General features: G+C 42.9%; 1 protein-coding gene across 1 annotated transcript in view; it reads left to right on the top strand.

The window, feature by feature from the left end:
* Positions 1-23,858, top strand: part of GNAI2 (G protein subunit alpha i2) — a 389,314-nt gene that overhangs the window by 352,963 nt on the left and 12,493 nt on the right. Inside the window, exons 6-8 of the mRNA XM_069206821.1 lie at positions 9,005-9,134; positions 17,834-17,987; positions 23,594-23,812. Coding sequence (XP_069062922.1) covers positions 9,005-9,134; positions 17,834-17,987; positions 23,594-23,784 — 475 coding nt within the window. The 3' untranslated portion in view covers positions 23,785-23,812. The remainder of the gene's footprint in view (positions 1-9,004; positions 9,135-17,833; positions 17,988-23,593; positions 23,813-23,858) is intronic.

Genomic DNA, 23,858 nt, shown 5'->3' with positions numbered 1-23,858 from the left:
TACTCAGTGTATTATTGTTAAACCCAGCAGTGTTGAATGGTACAATGTGGGCGTGGGCTCAAACTGCACTGAAAAGACTTCAGATTGAGTAATCTGGAATTACTTTGTAGCGCTTTTACAGTGTCAGAGAGTTAAGTGTGGCATCCTGAAGTCCATTCATCCCTTGCTTCTGTAAACACATACGCTTTTTGCCTTATCACTCTGCTGTCTCAGAAAGGTTACCTCTTCTTTTAGCTATTTATCTGCAGCTGCTTGCTCAAATCCAAAAAGTTCAGTTTGCATTCCACCGTTTTGCTGGCAAAGCAAAAGCATCATTTACAGTGCAACTGATGTAATTACACAGGCCACAACTGTGCGTTATCCATTAAGGAACTGGTGCCATCGCAGCAGAACTTTGCTCATTTTAGCGTGTAAAATATTCTCAGTAAAATGGACTCTTTGGTTTTGATTACCTTGACTTCACTTGAAGCAATCATCTGATACAGTATTTTCAAAATGTAAATTGTGAAAGCGTATTTAAAAACAGCGTCCTCAGCATTTCACATGAAATTATACATATTCAATTAGTCCAAAAAGGTGTACTAGCAGTTGCGGCGCGCGGAAGGGGCGGGGTGGCGCGAGGAGAGGGGAATAAACATTTAATTAATTTAAAAAATATATATATCTCGATCACCAGCGCTGACACCAACGCATCACTCCTCTGCCCTGCAGCCAATCCGGACATAGCTCAGGTCAGCTTCATGATTGGCTCGGAGCACCCAGGCAGACTGGGAGCCTGTGCATGCTTTCTCTAGCACGGCAACACAGTGCCGGTCTGAAGAGAGCCTACTGCACGTGTGTTTGGCTGGCCCAAGACAGCCGGCCAAACATTCATGCAGGCTGAGGGGGAGTGCTATGCACTCCCCCTCACTGCTCGTCACCCCCGTGGCCCCACCCCTTTACAAGAAAACGCTAATTAACACACAGTTGATTAGCGTTTTCTTGTACAGGTTTTGCCGCTGCTGGCGGGGGCGACACTCTTCCGCCCTAACGGAAGAGCTGCCCCTGTATACTAGGTTGCCTCGACTTTATTCTGTTTTATTAAGAGTATCCTTTAACATAAGCCTTAATCTGTGCTCACACCTCACGGATCACAATAACAAGGTTTTTCTACACTGCTGCTTATGGTTCTTTTGTCTGCTAAAGAATTCTTACACTGGTTTGGTATGCAAACAATTTTTAAGACAGTATGTCCTAATGATATTCAGTCATTTAACTAAATCTGACATTGATTATCTCACAGAAACCTTAGACTAACTTGCAGCACACTCCAACTTTGAATAAGTGTCATGTAATTTGTTTTAGAAGGACACAAACCAACTAACTGCGGTGCCCTGCTGATGGATCATTTAAATCTTTTTGGCATCTTAAAGCAGTAGTTGTACCTCCTTGTCCACGTTTTAGATGTTTTCAGGTTCATCTTTGATTTTCTTCTACACTAGTAACTCTGAATATGAACACATTTTCCTGTTATCTGATAAAAATCTATGCCAGTTATTCTTTCAGAGTATTTCTTTTTCTTACCACAAGAAGAAATAACCTTAATTTGGAAGGAATGGTGTTTGAATGGAGTTGAGTTTTAGGAACCATTTTAAAAAGTGAAGCCACACTTAATAAAACAAAGTTTTTAGTTTTTCATATTTGATTGTGTTTCCTACATCAAATATCATTGTGCCTCTTAAGAAGTGCTTTCCATTGTAATGTTTGGGGGACTACATTAAGAAGTATAATCAATCTTCACAATTTTTTTACATGTTTTTATTACACACATTTCAATACATCTGTCACACATTAATACGTGTGAGTTTCAAAATGAACTGAGCATACACAATGGTTGACCCATTTGTTATGATCAGTGTACCTCTTTATTTCACAGCTTTTGCCAAAACTTTTTTATAAAAGCATTGTCAAAGCCAATAGGGCTGCCACCAATGTGCGAATGCACGCAAACCACATTTTGCTTCCTTTGTTCGCACGCGTTAGTCCCTTAAAGCCAGACCTTCTTGCTTTGCCATTGAATGTTTTGTTGCATCATTAATTTTTATGCATTGAAGGTTGTCCTTTCGTTGGCACCATTGACTAAAGAACTACCAACCCGAGGAGAGTTTTTTTTGTTTCTCATTTCTTGCATGATTTCACTGTGTTTTGTTATTGTCTTTCTTTTAGAAGTTTGAGCCCACACACAGATACTGGTCTTGGGAGTGCACAGAGGGCTTTACTAATCCTCACAAATGTTCGTCCGACACACTATATTAACAGTCTACTAGTGGAAGTGACAGCAGATCTAGTTACTAAGGGTGGCATGTTTTTGTATAACTCTAGTAAGGAGACAACAGAAGCATCTATGTACACCTTTATCTTATAAGTGGTGTGTGTATATACTCACACACGCACAATATATTTTATGCAGCTTTAAACGCTGCTGGTGTTTGTATGTTTTTCTGTGTTTTATATTTGTTAATTACGTTGGTTATATTTGTATTGACAAGGTTGGGCTGTTATTTTTGCCCCTGGTGCCAGTTCCTTGAACCGTGTTAGGACACTCATTAGGGCCTGTCTCCACTGGCTCTGACTAGCTTCCCTGACCTTGTTTGCAAATCCATGAGTGTGTTTCTCGCTGAAACAGTTTCCCTTTTTCTTGAGGAGGCGTCAATACAGTAACAAATACACGGTGCCCTTGGGCGCGCTGCCAGCCACAGGAACCCGAATGACGTGTAAAATTATAAACATCTGCTTAATATCAAGCCATTGACAGATGGGAAAATGGCGCGCTTGCTCGTCTCCCACTCCATCATAATGCTGCTGGCCGTTGCCAAGACTGCGGGAGAGGGAGTGGAACAGATTGGCGGTAATGATTAACGCACATAGCAACGTACCTAGGTCCTCCCACGACTGCACTTTATTTCCAGACTCTCTCACTGCCTGCAGAACCGGTAGAAAGGGCCCATAAAGCTGGCAGTGTATCTAAATTCAGACTTGGGAGGGTGGACAGGAGGTGGTGTGAAATTCCACCATTTCCCATCGGTTTCTCTGCGGCTGCTAAAGCATTGGCATTCCCGAGAGGACTCATTTCCTCTTCCCATCCTTCAGGCCAGGCATTAGTAGGGTAAACATACACACGACATCGATATCACAGCCTCCTAACCAGTAGGAAAGATGATTTGCTTACTTTCAGATACTGGCTGTGTTGATGATAAAAGGCAACTGGACTTGCTGATAACAGCAGAACCTAAACAGGCCGACCCCCCACAGCTGGGATCATGAGTGTTTGTGTGAGTAGCCTTTGGTGGGGTCGCAGACATCCCCTGATTCTCTTTGTGAGAGGGGGGGGTGACATAATATTAAAGGTATTTCAGGATTTATTTTGGAAATTGTTTAGAATATGTTGGGTGGTTCTAGGAGTTCCGCCCACAAGAATGCAGAACTGTGGCAACCACACCCCACCCATGGGTATAACACAGGCCTCGGCATTGTAGTCATGGCCATAAGACAGGCCCCTGCTGTGCAGGTGGTGTGGGGGTCAACACTTCAGGGACCACCCATAACATTATGCCGGAGGCCCCCATCATTTTGCGTTACACGCCTGACTCCAGCCAGGATCGTAAAATAGGGGACGTTGACCAATAGGAATGCCAGTCAGGGTTAAGGATGTTCCCAGGTAACTGGGAAGCAAAACACTTGAATGAGAAACTAGACCCCTGGCCCGGAAGAAAACGGTGCAACTTGGAGTGATGGTAGTTCTTGGATCCATATTGGGATGTGTTAATACGACTCGGAGTGCATGTACATTGCCTGCAAGTTGTGGAGTATGTGTGCTGCAGACTCGCTGGTGGGCAGCAGGCACCGCCCCCACGGCGGACTCTAGGGCGGTGCGACCGGTGCCACCGTACCGAGTGCTGTCTTTAGGAGGGGAGGGGTGCTATGTTTGAAACTATTATGTAGTTTTAAAAGTTCCTGCTGCAGCATTCCTTGCCTCCACCAAGTTTCAGGTAACAACAAAAATGTCACGATCACTCTGGTGATTAATATTCTGCCTGGAGAGTGTTTGAGGTCTTCTCTACTGGAAGATTTAAGGTAGGGAGGTGGTTAATATGCCTCTTGCAAAGAACATGTATAATGCAGATCACAAAGCACATGTATGCAAATAGGCCAGTGGGCTATTGCTTTTTAGAGTTCCTGTTCTTAGTTACAGTTTATAAGCAAAAACCCTAATATAGAACAGTACGCTATCAACTGTCATTAAAGAACTGCAAGGGTTCTGCAGGGTATAGATTAAATCGTTATTATTTCCCCCCAGCCTATCATTATCCTAATGTTGCAAATAGGGTTCATAAATTATTATTAAAGTGGACCCCCACACATGGTGTTACATTTTTAAATCTGAGTTTGTGCTTCTCTAGGCCAAGCACTCATAACTATTCTGCCTAGCAGTATGGATGACATGTGACTCCTACATCTTTTAGTGCTCTGTTTTATGTAACATTTCTTATAAAATAATTTACACACTTATGATTGTCTCTATGTAATAATGTGTTTGTGATGTAAAGTGCTTTGACACCCTACACTGGAATGAGTGGCGCTACACAACTAATTAAATGCATCTGAAAGAGAGTGGGTATAGAGACATGAGGGGCACTGTCAAACGGTGGATAGTGATGGAATCCATGGCATAAGTTGTCATTGGGGGACACCAACAAACATTGTTGCACAGGGCTAAGGCCAACCTGACAGCACCAGTATAGCACTAATACACACACATTGCCCTGTTCTATGTAGTGGCCGCTCGTTCATTTATTTAAACCCTTGGGACGAGCCAATCCCTCGGAATGAGAACTGCAACAAAATAAATTGGAGGCCGGATGGCACTCCACACAAGTCAGCAACTGTTTTATTTAAATGAACGTGCAGCCTCTTGTATTTTCAAAGAACACATTTGTGTCTTGTGGATATACTGGTTCCTTTCCTGAAACTGCTAAATTGATCTCTCTTATCCTAAGCCTCAGAGACTCTCCTCATACGGGATCATCAATGTGCCCATCCATTGTCATCTCATTTTACTGAAGAAGGTGTGGGTCTGCATTACACAAGTGGATCCCGTTGTTTTAACCTTGATATCTTTCCAGTGCGCACTCCGACCAATCACATGTTAGTCATTAATTTTGTGACTGTCTATAAAATACCACAGACATTTTTCAATTACATGTATTACAGACTCCAGAAAATGTTTTAACCGGGTTTGTGTGGGGAAGGCCTTACAATGCATAACTCGTAGGAAAGATTACTAGGATTGGGTATCGATGAAGGCTGTGTTCCTCCATAAGGCATTTTTTTTTTTTTATGTGATAGCGCTGCACCATGACCCCTATTAACATGCCATCCAAAGTCTGAAGCACTTTTAGTCCTGCGGCTTAGGAGTGCACTTTTTCTGTTTTTATCTTTTTTGATTGGACGCCATTGAGTAAAAAGAGGGACCTGGCACTACCATCTCCTTAGTTATGCGTGTTTCGTTGGCGAGACAGCTACTTGCGTGTGACTGTGCCCATTAGCATGAGAATGGAGTTCTTCACTCATCCAGTATTTTCCCAACCCCGCCACCTCATGACGTGAGTTCTGTTGGTTCCTCCCAAAGGCTGTCATATTTACTCATCTGGACCACTCCAAAGTCAGTCCAACATTTTTCTCTCCCTCTGGTTGAATTTGTCAACCTCTTAAGGTGCCAGTGCAAGCTACCTTTGCCATCATCAGAACTTCCTGGCCGGTCTGGTCAAAGGTCTCCCGCAGCTCCTCGTGTTTTCAGGGGCAAGAAAAGAGTAGTGCCAAAGGAACAGTCAAAATGTAAATCACGTGGAGCTGTAAATTAAAACCTGAACAAATTAAAGAGTTTGTTTGTTCACCCTATTATCCCCCTGTTCGTTGATGCACATCACAGCTATATAAACCCAAGGAGTTGTCGCTGTGCCTATCTGCCTGTGCAGTCTACTTTTCTGCCACGTGTAGGTGGATACTTGCTTGAGGTTTGGGTGGCGCCTCTGGCGATCTGCTGCTCAGTCCCACCGCTCTCAATGCCAGTGCCCTGCTCTCCCGGCTGCCTCAGAGCGATGCCCTCAGCGGTTTGTGTCACCGCGCCTCTGTTCATGGAAATCACTTGTGTCAGAGCCAAGGATCAAAGGCTGGCTTTATTCAAGTTACAATTGGAAGTTATTGTTTCGTGGCACACATTCAGAACCTTGTTAGGACTCCTGAATACCGATTCAGATGAATTCTTTTTATCCGACAGAACTATGTAAAAAGCAGACTTTAAATAAATGAATTTAAAATTCAAGCAAAAAAAACCTGACTATTGCCTACGACACTGTCGGCTTTTGCTGTAGCAACAGCGCCTTCTCCACCAGTGTCCCATTGTGAGAATGTTTGATGTTGTTTACCGCTTGCTGACCTTGTGTGCCTGTTTCCTCTTGCTGTCCTGCAGCGCATCTTCTAAGACGCTCCTCATTCATCTGAACCATTAACTCTTCTCTTCCTCCTTTCAGCCCCGCTGCTGCTCTGTGCAGCCTTGTGTAAAAGTCCCTTTTATCTTGTAACTTCACAATAACCTCGTGTAAAGTATCATTTTCCTCTAGAAATCTCTCTGCCGACGAACATCCGCATTCGTATTAATATTGCCAATTTCTTGTCTTTTTTTTTACACTTTGTTTTAATCCACGTTGATTTTTAACGAACATTTGTAACACCAACGACCTTCATGTCCCTTTGCTGTTTTTTTTGTGTGTTATCCACGGCTTCATAGTTCGTCTGTGTTTTTATATCAACAGTTCTGGGCTGTCCCTAGAGAAACAAACTTTGTTCTTGCCTATGTACTATTACTTAGATGCAAAAAGCATTTGGGTTTGAGCAAACTTCTAATATAGACATGCGTTCCACATGGGAGTATGAGCAAGGGAATTTAGCAACACTCTCACACTCACACACTCACACTCTCACTCCCTCACCCTCCCTCTCCCTCCGTTTCTTTCTACCTGGTCTCCTTTCCATCCTCTTACACCCTTTTTCCTCTCTGACACAGCTCCCAGCATCTAGTTATTGTATTCGCCATATTTACATTTTACTTTTATTTGTAATGTCTTGATTAAACATTTTGAAGTTCACAATCTGGAAAATGATGCTTTTAAAATAAAAATGATACTAAAATGTGCGTCAGCTTGTTTGAGGACTGCAACTTCTTTCTTCGCACTAGCCTGGGGCAGTGAGGCAGTGTGAGTTTGGGCTGAGAAATACCGTTCTGATATGTTGAACACCCCACGAAAGGGGTGTGAGGCAAAAAACACATCTGGGGAAAAACGGACTTAAAATAATTACACGTTTTTACTCTCCACAAGCATTTATAGGCAGCGAGAAATGGTGAAGTGTCTAAATACTCCATTGGTATGTTAAGTCCTATTAGCATTGAATATAATTTTTCCATAGCATGTATCCCTGGCAGGCAGGCAGACACCTATACCAACTTTGGGTGGTAGGCAGTGGAAGGTTGAGTACATTGCGTAAATGTTCACACGTAGTCTTTCTGTGAAACACATACCTCATACAGCATGGTGAAAGTGACAAGCTAATATTACATCTGGACCGTATTTTATTCTTTAAGACATCTTAATAGGTGTAAAAGGAGAACCTGGTTTCCATGCTCAGTCTGGATTTTGATTCCTATTTTATTAAAATGTGAGAGAGGAACAATCTGCTGCCACACCCTCCAAAATTGTCCAGATGAAAGCCACTGACTCGAGAGGCTTTGAAGTGCTGCTGAAACATGTTGACGATGTAAGTGTGCGGACAGTTAAAATCCTATTACGTATTAACTTTCATTTTTAATCTTATCAAAAGTACCTTACAACATTTGGGCATCATGAATACATGTTTGTACTTTCTTCCAGTCCCAGTGCATTCTGTCAAGGGGGTCTCTTTGACAATTGAGCTCATCCTAGCATAATGGGTCTGTGATGGGATAAGAATCCTCTGATAGAGTATACCACAAAATATAGCTAGGGGTATCCCAGAAAAGGGTTTCTCTAATATAAGAGAAACCAGATCCATCGAATGGGAAAAGTCTTCCCAATTTGTTTCAATTGACTTGTTTGTGGTCTGTGAATATTGTCTCCACCTAAGACTATTTCTAGTCAAGAGAGAGTTATGAGTTCTGACCAGTTAAATATTTAGCCTATCACTGAGACAATAGCGTCCCAAAAAATATTATTTAAGTACCTGCTTTTTTCCAATCCACAGTCTCTCGTTTGAATAGTCTCTGATGTTCTGTGGCCGTCTTTCTCTTGGCCCTTTGAGTTCCTGATATTGCCATGAGAAAAACCCCAGTGTGAGTGGATGTCTTTGTGGGTCTTAAGCCAGAATGTAATCTCTCCCTTGCAAACTGTGCCATCTCGTTTCAATCAAAAGTGCACACCTGTTACTCCCACACCCAGGTAGGTGAGAAAGCAACAGTCTGCAGTATCCGTGACAATAACAGCGATGAGTAATCAGAACAATCTCTTTAATTCAATAAGTATCTTCATTTATACTGGTGAAGTTTCCGAAAATACATACAAGTGCAAATTTCATTTAACCTCCTCTCATAAGGGAGGTTGCTTTTCCATAAAAAAATCTTCTAAGCAAAACTTTGAGAACTTACTATGAAAAAAAAAAATAGAAAAAAAAAACAATTTCAGCACTTGTTCATCGTCGTGAGCTCCACCGATGCAGCATACAGTAAGGTCAATTGTGTTTACAACCTTAGTTTGATATCCACTAATTTTTTTAGTCTCTCACTAAAGGACACCAAGAGGCTATTCTGTGTCCAGCCAATCCAGGACTCCCTGCTGAAGGAGTTGTCCATTATGTATGACAGCACTGCTGAGTCTGAAAGCGCAGTGACTACTTTACCCATTAAGTTTCTTCTTGTAACCTTGTGTTTCTTTCACAGGATGTTTGACGTAGGCGGACAACGGTCTGAGAGAAAGAAGTGGATCCATTGCTTCGAGGGCGTCACCGCCATCATCTTCTGTGTAGCTCTCAGTGCCTACGACCTGGTGCTTGCAGAAGATGAAGAGATGGTAAGAAGCAGGCATAGGAGTCCCAACCCTTCTGTAATAAGAATTAGTACTGGGCTCTTAGCACAAACATTTCTTGCCCCCCGTGAAAATATCCTCCCGTTTTGATATCTCTCCTTTTCCTTCGCTATGCCTTGATGGATAGTAGAAATAAAAGCCCAGCTAAAGTAAGTCTGCATTTTGAAAATGTGAAAGTGGGAAGTTTGACAGTTTTTGAATATGAAAGTATGAGTAAAAGAACAATGAGCTTCCTTGGTGACTTTTTGGTGTTACTAATGCCCTGGCATAAAAACTAAAATTACATGGTCCAAAGGAATTGATTAATGACTAATGTTCTTGTGTTGTTTTCTAAAGGCCTCTCATTTCAGCTGCAAAATTCCCAAAAATTTACTTTTTTTTTTAAGTGAAGTTTGTGGTTCTTTCACTAATGTGTTGTGGTAGACCCGGCCTGGGGCATCTTATTGACGGCACTCAGAAACCAATACAATCACAGGTAAAGTGTAGAGACACAAGGTTTTTTGCAACTCCTGGTATATCACTAACTGGTTTCACAGAAACACAAATGACTATAAAGGTGAGGGTGGAGAGGAGCATTGGTTGACACCAGAAGAAATGTATTCTGGCGTTAAAATCTAATTATATCATTTTGGTCAAGCAAGGTGATGGACAACAAGGTAGAAGTGGATGAATAATGATGTGCTTCAAGATGGGTAGATGGAATTAAGTTGTGGACCATTCATTTTGTAAATGAGGCAGGGCAGAAGGTATTTCACCTCACTTCCATACTGCTGTACAATGCTTCATTTCACTTTCCCTGTTCCTTCATTTCCTGTATCTCCAACCTATACAAATAAATGCATAGTATGACTGCAGGATGACCACCTGCTCTGATTACGGCTGAGACTACCGGTTGTGCCTTCTTGTTCCTAAGTTCAAAAATACTTGTATCACAAAATTGGTGGAAAGGAGGAGAGCAAGATCTCAAACCACAGGACCTGACCATCACAAAAACTATATTGTAAAGTCAAATGTTTTTCAACGAAAATTGTTTAAAGGCAGATATCATTAAATGGCTTTATTGTGCGGTCTGCCAGATTCTCCCCTTGAGCAAGGGTCATCTGACTCAGACATTGAGTTACACTACAGTTATAAATAATGAGCGTGTTAACTCTCTACAAGGTCGCATTAAGGTTACCTCAGAGAGACATGAGAAAATAGGAATCCAAATCCCAAAGTGAAGCCAAGAATAACAGAAGTTGCATAGCTGACCTACTTTTATTAGTCTGCCCTGTCAAGCCCCATGCAACCACTTGGCCTGAATATCATTCTTTGACTACATACCTCTGCAATTGGCTGATCGAAATACAGAATTGTGCAAGTTTATTTACATTAAGACGTGTATTCTTTATGTTGGAGCAATAAGTGATGCCTGACAAGATGCATTTATTAGGCTAGATGAGTATGTTAAGCATAAGAGGCCTTAATGTAGTATTAGTATGTAGACCACAACTCCACAATCCTGCTAGACAACCTCACAAACCTAGGACTCAAACAACTGGTCACCTCACCCACTCACTCAGCAGGACACACGCTAGACGCTTTACCTCCAGCAACCACGTAACATTCACACACACCACTGAACTCCACTGGACCGACCACCACTGCGTCCATTTCTCCTTCACGAAACCCTCCACCCACTATGGACAACACACCACACCACACCCTACTGTATGTGGGACGAGATCCCCACAGAACACCTGAACGCCAAGCTCGCGCAAACTCCCTCCCCCTCACCAAAGACCCCAACATCGCTGCCCACAACCTCACACAATGGATTACAACCTGCGCAGACTCACTCGCCCCTCTGAAAAGAAACACCACCACCCGCAACATCAAGACCGTCCCCTGGTTCACCACTGAACTCCAAGCCTCCAAGCGTGAATGCTGCAAAACCGAGAAAGCTTGGCGCCAAGAACCCTCGATGATCAACTTCTCCACCCTCAAAACCACCATACACAAACATCACCAACTCATCCGAACCACCAAAAGGGCTTACTACAAAGAACGCATAGATAGTAACTCACATAACAGCAAGGAACTCTGTACCATCATCAAAGAGCTCACCAAACCTAAATCCTGCAACATCGACCCCACTCACACACAAAACCTCTGCAACTCCCTCTCCAACCACTTTCACCTCAAAATTTTAGACCTACACAACAGCTTCACACCACCTTCACCCACCATCACCACCACTGGCACGACCAACAACACCACACACCCCCACTCCAACCAACTGCACACCTGGCCCCCTACCAACAATGAAGAAACCGAAAAAAACATGAACTCCATCCACTCAGGCTCCCCCACAGACCCCGCCCCCACCACATCGTCAACAAGGCCAGCCCAATCATCTCTCCCCAGTTTCGCGCCGTAATCAACAGCTCCTCTGACGCTGCCACCTTCCCAGACTCCTGTAAGCACGCCGAAGTAACCGCACTCCTCAAAAAACCCAAAGCAGACCCGGAAGACCTCACACAAACTACCGCCCCATTTCTCTTCTCCCCTTCCCCTCCAACGTCTCTGAGAAGCTAGTGAACGCCTGCCTGTCTCACTTCCTAGAGGAAAACAGCGCACTCAACGCCTCAGAGTCTGGATTCCGCAAGGACTACAGCACTGAGACTGCGCTCATCGCCTGCACTGACGACATCAGAACCAGAGTTGACAAGGGCGAGACCGTCGCACTCATCCTCCTGGACCTCTTCGCAGCCTTGGACACTCTTTGCCTCCAAATCCTCAGAACACGCCTTTTCGACACAGGAATCCGACACACGGCCCTGAACTGGCTCGCCTCCTTCCTCGCTGAAAAAAACCAGAAAGTTCACCTCCCTCCCTTCCAGTCCCCAGCAACCAAGATCATCTGCGGGGTCCCCCAAAGGTCCTCCCTCAGCCCTACCCTCTTCAACATTTACATGGCCCTGCTCGCCAACATCCTCCGCCCTCACGGAATCACCATCATATCGTACGCAGGTGACACCCATCTCGTCATCTCCCTCACCAGGAACCCCACCACCGCCAAGACAAACCTCCACGCCGGACTCCTCGACACCGCCAAATGGATGACAGCTAGCCACCTCAAACTCAACTCCAACAAAACTGAAATCATCATCTTCGGCCCCAACAAGAGAGTATGAGACACCCTCCACCCACACACGCAATCTCGGCATCATCCTAGACTCATCTCTCTCCATGGCCCAGCAAATCAACTCTATAACCTCCTGTTTCAAAACCCTCCACATGCTGCGAAAGACTTTCAAATGGATCCCCATAGAAACGAGGAAGACCGTCGCCCATGCACTCATCAGCAGCAGACTAGACTACGGAAATGCCCTTTATGCTGGTACCACAGTCCAGTTTCAGCAGAAACTCAAGCGGATCCAGAACGCAGCCACACGTCTCATCCTGAACCTCCCACGCCATTAACACATCTCCGCCCACCTCAGATCCCTTCACTGGCTACCCATCCACAACACTGGACCAGCTTACCTCAATGAAAGAGTGAACTTCCACACACCCACTCGTCTCCTCCGCTCTGCTGACCTCCCCACAGTCCCCCGCATCCAACACACCACCTCCGGAGGCAGATCCTTCTCCTACCTTGCCTCCAAGACCTGGAACTCCCTCCCCACCAACCTACGCAAGACCCAGGTCCTCCTGACCTTCAGAAAACACCTCAAGACATGGCTTTTTGAACAGTCAATCTTCCCCCCCCCCCGTTCACCCTCCCCAACTGCGCCTTGAGACCCTACCTGGTGAGTAGCGCGCGTAATACATTTTTTGATTGATTGATTGATTGAGTGGTGTCCGTCCTTGCCTGAAGACTCAGTTATGGGGATATGCTTGTTTATATGCAATAGTACGTGAAGGTTGCACCATCTGAAGTTAATTTTCCAGCCAATCACCCTCTGCTAATTGGCCTGCAAATGTTTTAAACATATAAACTAAGTCCATACCTTTGTTCTCTGCAGTGGGGGAAATACTGTAACTGTCCTTGGGAAAATGTCCTCCCAAATTATTTAGGTCGGATTGACCTTATATTAACAAATTATTAAGTACCAATTTTTATTACATCAGGAAGGTAACTTTTGTGGAGCAGAAACCTCCCAAGTTCACTTGTACACAACCCCAAGCCTTACTGATTGCTAAAGCCCCATTTCAGGAAAATAAAGTCCACCATAAATCAGCATCTGTGTCCCAGCTGAACTTGAACACTGGACTATCATTTTATTATTATTAGTAGTAGTTTATCTTTTTGCCTTTTTTTTGTTCAGTTTTATGTCTGGATTCATGCGATTAATTCATAGGACCATCCTCTATCATGTTACCCCTAAAGCAATGGCTTCCTAATTAACTGGTGTTGGTGTTATTGGTAGTGTAGGTATTGCCTATAAAATTGTCTACACCAGTGGTTCCCAACCTTTTGACTTCTGTGGACCCCCACTTTATCATTACTGGAACCCGGGGACCCTCACTGAATAATTATTGGAATCCGGGGACCCCCCACTAAGTCATTACTGAAAGCTGGGGACCTAATCTGTTAATATTATTTAAATTTGGAAACAGTTGCGGACGACCTGAGGAGGCATCGTAGACCCCCACGGGTCCCCGGACCACAGTTTCAGAACCACTGGGTTACACCTACTGAGTCCACTGTACTGCACACTCGAATGACATGGCTATAACGTTAGTGACACACAAACACAGTACGATAGGTGACCATCTTTCATGAGATTGAAGACCTCCCTCTTCTGTGATTAAACATTCTCTTTCTGTCCCTTTGCCGACCTGTATATTTTCCAGGGGCAGCTCCTCCATTTAGGCGGGGAAGCACTGCGCCCCTGCCAGCAGAGGCAAAACTTGAAATATAAAAGGATAATAAAACCACGTTTATTGCCATTTTATTTTTCATCACTGCCTGAGTTTTGGGGGCGGGATCATCATCGTGATGACAACCATGGAGGGAGAGTGGTGTTCACTCCCCACAGTGCACATGTGGGTTTGGCCAGCCGTCTCAGGACAGCCAAACTGACTTGCGCACTGAGCTGTCTCCAACCCAAGCTGTGTTGTTTTTTAAATGATCTTATCCGTTGCCTCCACCACCCCACCACTCTTCCCTGACATGGGCCGCTACTGATATTTTCATTACACTTCATTGCCCCTAGTATCCTTTTTATTTGGCAATCATTACCGGCTCTTTGTATTTGCCTGACCTCCTCATGGCACTGCTGAAGGAACCTGGGCTGTGCACATAAGGGAATATGCCATCACTCACTCACTGAGTGCAAGATAGCCAGAGGGTGTAGTGGGCAGACTAATGGTCGTATGTTGTGGACAGAATGAAAATGTTAATGTCACTTGAATGGGCCATTGGGTTACAAGGGCTGGCCAAAAGCCTCCGTGTATGAATATATTTGTATTCTGGCATGTGGAAATTTATAAAATATCTACTTGTTCAAGGGGCAAGATGCATTAGAAATCTACCTGTTCTGTAAAAAATGTACTTGTCCCAATTGGTGCAAATCAGTAAGATGGCAACTTATGGTTGCATTGACATTATACCTGAGCTTTCGCAGGACCCCCTCAAACTATGGCGTGGTTTGAACACCCTAGCAGAAGACCCCTCACAACAAGGACAACAGACCTATGAGCTAGGTAGTCTTGGAAAGCTCAGACTGGAGCACAGCCGCTTCCCCAGCTCAGCAACATACAGAAAGAATGAGGCCTGCAGACCTTACCAAGCATATTACATGAAACATACTTAGAAGTAATCGTAGTATGAGAGCCAACCCCGTGCTGAAAATTAAACGGGATAAACTTAGTTTGCAAAGACCAATAAAATTCACAAAAGTTGGGACCTGAGGATTACTACATTACTCTGCTCTACAGAAGTCATAAACATAGCAAGAGAGTAAAGACGGAAGTAGCGATTAAACAGGGACTGAGGTCAGCTGTAAGAACCTAGCATCAGCCATTCAAAGGGAGACCATGAACGTCACTGCTCATACAGCATTAAACTCATCACAGTAATCACTGTATGAGAGCAAGACATGTTGTCTGAATGAAGCAACATCCATGCGGTGGAGTGCCTGGGATCTCGGGCAGCATACGTCATGAGACTCATTTCATGGAAGTTAAGGAAGAGATGAAGGTCGGGGCTGGAGATGGAGATTCCAGGATCAGCTGCACCATTGGAAAGTGTTACATCAGGCCTCAACAACACCCAAAAAGACAGAGCGGGGGAATTAATAGTCTAATGGTCTGCCGGGGCTGGATGTCCAGGGGAACCCATAGGCCAGAAACTATAACAAGGGCAATAATCCAAAGCCAGGGACTACGTTATTGCAGTTTAGTTGATAAGGATCATTCAACCACACAATTTGCACAGTTGATAAAGATCATTGCACCACAATCTGTTTCTACAATTCAGTTGATAAGGAGCTCACAGCTTTGTAAAAAGAAAGGGAAGTAGTGAGCTGCGAAAAAAACAAAAGACCTCAAAGTTGTATTGTCAGAACTCAGCAACATTTACACAAAGGCGACTTGAAGTTCTCATAAAGCATGCTCAAAATGAACTCATCATAGTGGAACAATCCTAGCCTGGAAGCAAAGGCACAGCTGGAGACCATGAAGTGTATATGGGCAGCCATCTTAAATCAGCAACATCCACACAAAGTGCAGCTTAGGAAAGTTAAAGATCCTACAGAATCTTTACTCTTTGAAGGGAGGTTATGTTAGTGTGAGACCAAAGACTGAGCACAAGAAAAAAGGTTATGTAGTGTCATGCAGTGTTACCCAACAACTTATACACAAACTGCAGCCTGGGAAATGTAGGGACAGAGACTGCAAGAATACAGTCATACAGTGAGACCAAACACAGCAGAAGAACATAGTCTATGGTCTGTTGTCAGTGCGCAGAAGCATTGACATAATGGGGGACTTGGGGATTTCAGAGTGCACTCCGTAAAGCTTATCACAGTGGAGATAATATAGCTTAAAAAAAAAAAAAAGTCCTGATTCTTAAAGCTTGCATATTCACCAGGATAAAAGCAATCATAAATCAATTAACTTTAAAATAATATTACCGCATAATATAATGTTACATGTGGAGTACATTCCATGCAAGGGGGTGGGAAGTGGGCAGTGCAGGGCACGTTCAGACTTTGCAGTTCCCGAACAACTAAACATATATCAGTTTGCAGCCTTTTTCAAACTTTGTACCACCTTCCCTGCCATAGAAATGGGTTTACTGCAGACAAGGGCCGGATTAAATCCTTCCTTAAGGTGGGAAGTGGCAGGGAATTGGGGACTTAGAAAAAGGGGTTTCTCCACTAGGAAAATGTTTTTTCTCTTTGGAGAAAAAATGGGACATGACTACTTTACCTCCTTAAGCATTTTAGGCATTTGCAGCTTTCTGGTGGAATTGGCAGAGCCCTGAAATTGTCCGATTTTTAAACTGTGTACGTGTTTTTTTTTTCTTTCAAACATTTTATGCTATGCAAGCTGACCCTTCAGCATACGGTTTCTTAATAGCACTTTAAGAGTAAGTAAAGACTTTGCACTAATGGACCACGAATACTACTTGGAGCAGCTTGTTTGTTTGGAATCGTCTTGCTATAAGCAACGGAGGAGTCCTCTTTCTTTTAACTAACCTACAACTCTGTGCAATTGCAGCGCTTGGGCTTTTACAGTAGGTGGGTAGAGACTACTTGAAAACAAAGATTTGTTTCCTTGACCATAAACAATATGTCCTGGTAGTCCGTATCTAGAAGTTTCACACCTCTGAGTGTATATATATTTATTATATGTTTTTTGAAAACATAAGTTTGGGGCACATCAAAAGCAGTTTGTAGGCCAGACCTAAAACAATTGGTTCCAAACTGGTCCTTCATCAGGAAGTACAGGAATAATTTGGACAAAAGTTATGAAATTGTATCCAGAACCCCTCTGCTGATTGAGGAAGCGTTGTGGTGTTGTTTCCATGCTGCACTGGGTAGAAATAGCACGAAACTGAAATATAGATAAGTGTGAATGTTTAGTTCACAAAACAGGGTCATTTCACTCTTGTTATTTGAAGAAAACTTTCCGATTGACTCGTGAATTAGTGCATGCTGCGAAGTGTGTATTCCTCATATATAACAATGCTTACTTGATCACGAAGTTGATATGAAAAATAATTTATCAACTGTAAACACTCTGCTGTTTTGACAGGGTGTTAATATATGTATGCAAATATCACGTGCTTTGTATTAATTAAACACAATAAGGTACACAGAGACATAGGCATAGTCGGATGTCCTGACAGCGCTTGTCAGCTGCTTTTTTTCAAGTTCTCTTCTCTTTCTTTAATGAATACGCTTCGCTTATAATCCCACGATCAAGAAAATTTACCTTGGAAATGGCTGTTGAAAATAATACAGTTCTGTCAATCAGCTTTTCTACATCTCTTATTTGCAAAACAAAAACTTGAAGTAACAGCTGGAAAAGCTATTGGTTGTTGTAGTTTTCAAATTTTCATTTTCATTGTTTCTGGTAAAATATTACATGAGTTGATATGTCCCCCGTAACTTCTCCACATTAAGCTGCTTATCCTAACGTTTCACTCTTTCAAATAAACTAATGTTCCTTTCTCCTTTTCTCTTTAGAATCGCATGCATGAAAGCATGAAACTCTTCGACAGCATCTGCAATAATAAGTGGTTCACAGACACATCCATCATACTCTTTCTCAACAAGAAAGATCTTTTTGAGGAGAAGATTAACCACAGCCCACTGACGATCTGTTTTCCAGAGTATACAGGTGGGTTTGAACCTCTTGCGCATTCATTCTCTGCTGTTCTAGCATATATAGAGCTTGCCTATGAGGGATATTATTCACTGTAGAAAAGGTTCCATTTAAGGTATTAGTCGTGCCTTAAGTAGGTTAGTGGATGCCAAGTGTTTGTACGTTTTACGAGGTCATACAGTTGATTTGAATTTGTACATATATGGTATTCATGTACTACAAACCCAGCCTAACTGAAAGGCATTGAAATTCTATACAGTGTCAAATACAAAAATGCAGTCAACCAATGATTGCAGTTGTAGCTGTGTTATGGAAGCAAAAGTGGACTGTTACAGCTTTGTGATGCAGTGTTCTTTAAAAGGGTGTACCTTCAGTTCTTTCATTATTGGAGCATTGTGGGGTGGTCCTTAGGGGTATAAAGATGCCGTTCCAGTTCCAGGGTACATAGAGAGAGGAGGCCTATTGCCTTGTTTTCTCTTTTCTACTCCATCTCCTGTCTGATGATGCCATGACTGAATGTGCCAATTGTCCTGAAGGCGGTGAGTTGTCAGCCAGGTAGATAGGTGTGCCGGATATGGTGGCTTCCTATATGATGGAGCTATTTTTGATGATGGCGTGGGCCAGCACAGCAAGCCAGTGGACTTTCATCATGGTAATGTTGATGAGGTCATATTTTGTCAGGCCAGGTGCAGCATGAAGGATGCCCTTTAGGGGAAGTAGGGAGCAGAGTCGAGGCTGGGGCGGCTTGGGGCAGACCGTTGCCACCGTTCAGATGTAAGGGTATGAGGGCTTGAAGGGCTGATCTCACTTTCTGGAGTGATGGTTTCACTTTCTCTAGTAGAGTTAGCTGCTAGATGGCTGCTTTGTTTTGCTTGGTGGTATGTCCCTTGAAGGTGATGTGAATATCCAGGGTGAATAAGAGTGCCAAGGCATTGAGTCAAAGTTGGGGTTCAAACAGGTACGGTTCAAGTAAGTGAGGCAGAGTTTGACTGTTTGGTGCTGCTTGTTCTTGGTGAATAAAAACAATTCTATTTTTGGCTGCAGAGCTTCAGGTAGTTGCTTAACATGTAGGTCCAGATGAGGAGTGGACATTATTTCAGGTATTTAGTAGCTGAAGCAGAGAGACTTTCCGTTAGAGATGTGTCTTTGGCTTGTTAAATTTTGATGATGATATTGATGGGTGCAGGCCCAGCGTCCTCCATCTAGAGTTTGAAGATGGCTAGGAACAAGATGGAGACTCTGTAGGTGATAAGGATATGAACAAACCGGTGTCAGGTGCATAGGTAGGGGAAACCAATAAATGACTTTTCCAGTGAATCTCATTCAAGACTACAGAGTGTGGATGAGGGTGACAGTGTATAGAAGGCAGCTGAGAGGTCTGGCAGTGTCAGGAGGCAGATTTTCAAATTGATGTTTGGGAAAGTGGGCTTTCTCTGTGATTTGTGAAGCATTGACCCCGGCAAGTAGGGATGAGAGGGATTCTCTTTTCACAGAGGAGTTTGATAACATGTTAGGATAAGCTATCTTCTTTAAAATAGGTGGGTTTTAGGGTGTTGTGTGTCAATGAGGTCTGTGAGAGGCAGGAGCTTGAAAGATCAGCTTTGTGCAACTGAGTGTGGCTGTCAGAGGAGAAGCACACTTGATGTTTTTGATGTGCTAATAAAGCTGTATTTTTCCACTTTAAAATTGGCATTGTACTTGTAGCTGGGGTATGGGATCGAACCGTCAGGCGTGGAGTTGATGCAGTGGTTGATTATCTTTTAGAATGTGCTGCTTTTGGCAGCCTCAGTATTATTACAGTAGTGCAAGACAACATGGAGGCTGACCAAGCTCTGAACCAGAATCTCAACTTGTAAACAGATTCCGGCAGGTAGCCCCAGAACTCGGTATTTCAGTGAGTTCAGGAGGACTGTTGATTGTGAAAAGCTTGATCAGAGAACATCAACTATAAAGGATACAGTCATACTGCAATGCATAAAGCTTAAAAAGAGTTATATCTGGGAAGTAGAGTTGGTAGAATGAAACTGCAGTCATATGTTTTGAAGGTTGTGGAGGGCTCACTCCACACTGTGCCAACTTGTATAAAAGAACATGACCAGTAAGTCAGCAAAAGGGATTTCACCAGATGGAGATCTGCCACGTTGATTTTCCTCTCTGACTTCACCTGGAGCCTATTGAATTCAGATTAATGCAGTTGAAGCTAAATAAACCTGCAGAAGACTGTCAAGCACTTTAGCTGTCTATAGATAATGAACACCTACCCCTTTTGCTGCAAAACTATCCACCAGGGACTTGATGTCTTTGAAAACCTTGAACTCTGAATCTCATTTATAAAAACAAAAAGTTTGTAGAAGCTACCAACAACAAGCAAAGATGTTCTTATCTATTATGAAGTATTAGCACCACACAGTGCCCAATGTTCTTTGTGTTAGATCTTAAATAATCTTAATTTTTATGTTTCGCCTACACAACGTTTGCACTGCATTTGCAAAATCTCTTGTCAAGAAAAAAAATCTTAAACAGGGCCTGCCCATTACTTACCTTTACTTACCATTTGTTGGCTTCCACGTCACTCTTGTTTCCTTGCATTTTACTAGTCAGCGGCTCCTCATGTCCTCCGGCTTCCTCCTGGCCTTACGAGTCTTTATCTGTGCTGCGGGACATGGACCAGGTGCAGCTTCCTATAGCCAGTCTCCTTCCACTGGCCACAGCCTTCTACAGATACTCTTTAGTTACTTTTGGGCATCCACTCTTATTGAGTGCATGTCTAAAAGTAATTCTCATTCATTCCGCCCATGCTTCCACAACACCCCCACCCTCCATTGGTTTTTGGTTTTCACCACGCCCTTCTCCCGCTTTCCGATGTGTTACCCACCCCTTGCCCCCACCAACTGTTTTTTACATATTGCACAGCAGTACGGGCTGCTGTATAACATGGCCTAAACGAATAAAAGCCCTATGACTCGGTTCGGTCAGTGCTGGCTGCGTCATAGTTATTTTTTTGTTTTTTACTTTAAGCCATGTTTGCTCAAATTAAAAAACCATTGACCAAGCCAAAAGATTTTTCACAGGCGAAACCTATTGGCTTTGCCAATGCTTGTTCTTTTAAGTTTCCTGAGTTTGTCAGTGAAGTAAGAGCAAGGAATATAATCGAGCTTATGGAGGTGGTGGTTTACCTAAACAATTATTATTATTTTTTTTACAATGTCCACAGTTTGTGTTAGTGAAGTTGACCACGTTTCTGATGACCTGTATCCTCGACATGCTGTAAGAGGCAATTTGAATTATTGAAAGGAAGCAATGTCACTGTGAAGGTATAAGACAACTCCCGAATTCCACTCGATTTGAGGCATCATTTGTATTGTTGCAAGAAACAGAAGCTGTTGCACAGCTGTGGTTAAAAAAGGTATCTCATCAAGATAGGTAAACCAGGAGAATTAAACTAAAAAAATTAAAAAGATGAAGGATGGTCATAGAATGCATTATCTCTCTTAGCAGTCTGTGGTAGCATACAGGGTCATGATTTGCAGAAAAGGTGGTAAAATCATGCAATAAATCTGAAATAGTGATGGTCTTTCCCAGCACTATAGTGTTGGAAGGATGGTGTGATGATCAAATATCCTGTAGCTATATTATCTAAGCAGAAGAGTGGAAGGGGAGATGAGTGCTCTCATGTGAGAGATGCCTTAAGATGTTGTGTGAAGAAATGAGCGACCAGGCCTGTGATAGAGTTGTCCGCCATGTGTTACGTCTGGAAAATAAGACCCTGTGCTTCAGAGCATAAGTTGTGAGTACTTTGCTGTTTTTCCGCGCCCCACCATATTGCTGTACGTTTTTTATTATTTATAATGAATTATGATATTTATTAGGTTATCATTTAAGGTTGTTTACTCTATGGAAATTTCATATGCAATGCTTACATGTAAAATGTTGTCCTGAATATCACTGTGCATCTGCTTGACATGGAAAATTGCTTGTGGGACCTGTCATGGAGTTCATTTCATGTGTGTGACTGTTACTTCAGGGTCCAATGTGGTGGCTGTGTCATTTCAACCAATAAGTCCTTCAAAATTCCTTTGATCTAGTTTACTTTTTAGGGAACCTGAGGCTAACCCTCACCACTTATAACCAAACCCTTAAGCTTCAACTCCCAACTGGATTCTACCCTTAATGCTGTGACAGCCGCTAACCCAACACATTAAACTACGGAGGGCGATTCTTTGTTTTTCCTCATTACGAGCTTTTTGCCTACATTAATGTTTTTTTATCCTTCTCCAGAGTCCGGAAACCTGTAGCAGCAAATTTTACACAATTCTGCATCCTCTTTTGTTTTGGACTGGATGAGATGTAGATTCCAGCTCACTGTTCGTTCCGGTGTGATTTTGTATCCCTTTCGGTATAAACCTAGAACAGAATCCCGCCACCCCTAAGCGTGCTATTACACCCATATATTTTTCTGAAATTCCTTATGGTAATGCCTTGAGAGGAGAGTAAGCATAGCTATAAAGTGGATCCATTTCATGTTTCACATCTTCAGCCGGGCATAGCTGGTGCATGGCTTCATGTGAGGCCCAGACATCTAAAAGCAAAAGTTAGAGATCTTAAATTTTCAAGACTATCAGATACTATGTGAGCACTGATGGAAAATGTCACAGACAACACTCGTCCACATCTTTAACTAAATAAACCTCCTCCACCAACAATGGAAGTCAATGTGGAGGTGGTCATGGAAGTCTTTATTCATTAATGAGTGGAGAGTTCATTTCACCGATGACCTTAGCATTAGGCAGATCCTTCACCTACCATCCGCCATGCAGTGGGTGACTTCTTGTTGACTGTGTCTGCATTGGGCAGTGTGGAAGGGGGCCACATGATCGGACCACCACCATAGGAAAGTCAGCACTACTGGGGCAATTTGGTGTATACTTAGTTATGAATTTTAGCATATTTGTTGAGCTTTTCTGATCATGTAAAATGGCGCTGTATAGAAAATAATTGGAATCCTGTGCTATAATGGGGAGTTAAGTGCTGAAAGGAGGAAAATGTATATTTGGTTTCTGGGGAAATTTACAGGATTTGACTGAACCAAGGAAGGTACTATATTGGAAAATGGTTTGGGGACGTGTCTGTCTCTGGATAAAGGATGATGCTAAGAACTGACCTTTAGATAGGTATAGAGGAGAAGCCTTGAGCTCTAAATTATGTGCAGCGGGGTGATTATGATTTGTAGATACGATTGAAGGAGACAGTGTTAATCAGGAGGAGCTTTGAATTTCCGTTGATTAAAAATGTGAGAGAGAAATGAGAGAGACTGGCTGTGTCCTGATCAAAACGTATGACCATCTATGTATAAACTATGTCAAACAGGTTTTCACATGAACATAAAACAAAGTGTAGTGTACGTGTAAAGTGAACAAAGCTCTAAATTACAGAGTGAAACAGAGCTTTGGTCCTACATGGGGAGAAATCTTCATACGTGAAGGTGCAAAAATAAAGTTGTGCATTTGCAAAGGGATAGATAAAAGTGGCAAACTACATACAAAACAAGCCTAGATCTGCATAAATAACTCTATTAATGGGAAGTGCGTGTTCTGTGACTCACCCCCTTCCATCCTTCACAGGTGCAAACAAGTATGACGAGGCAGCCAGTTACATCCAGAGCAAGTTTGAAGATTTAAATAAGAGAAAGGAGACAAAAGACATCTACACACATTTCACCTGTGCCACCGACACCAAGAACATTCAGTTCGTGTTTGACGCCGTCACTGATGTCATCATCAAAAACAACCTGAAGGATTGTGGCCTCTTCTAACAAGGAAACTGCTGACCTTTCTGAGAAGGTAAGGTTTAGCCTATGCACTTGATCTTCTTTTTAAAATAACGAAT

Source organism: Pleurodeles waltl, chromosome 9, assembly GCF_031143425.1.
Source record: "Pleurodeles waltl isolate 20211129_DDA chromosome 9, aPleWal1.hap1.20221129, whole genome shotgun sequence".
Classification (NCBI taxonomy): Eukaryota; Metazoa; Chordata; class Amphibia; order Caudata; family Salamandridae; genus Pleurodeles; species Pleurodeles waltl.
This window is presented reverse-complemented; position numbering and strand designations above follow the sequence as displayed.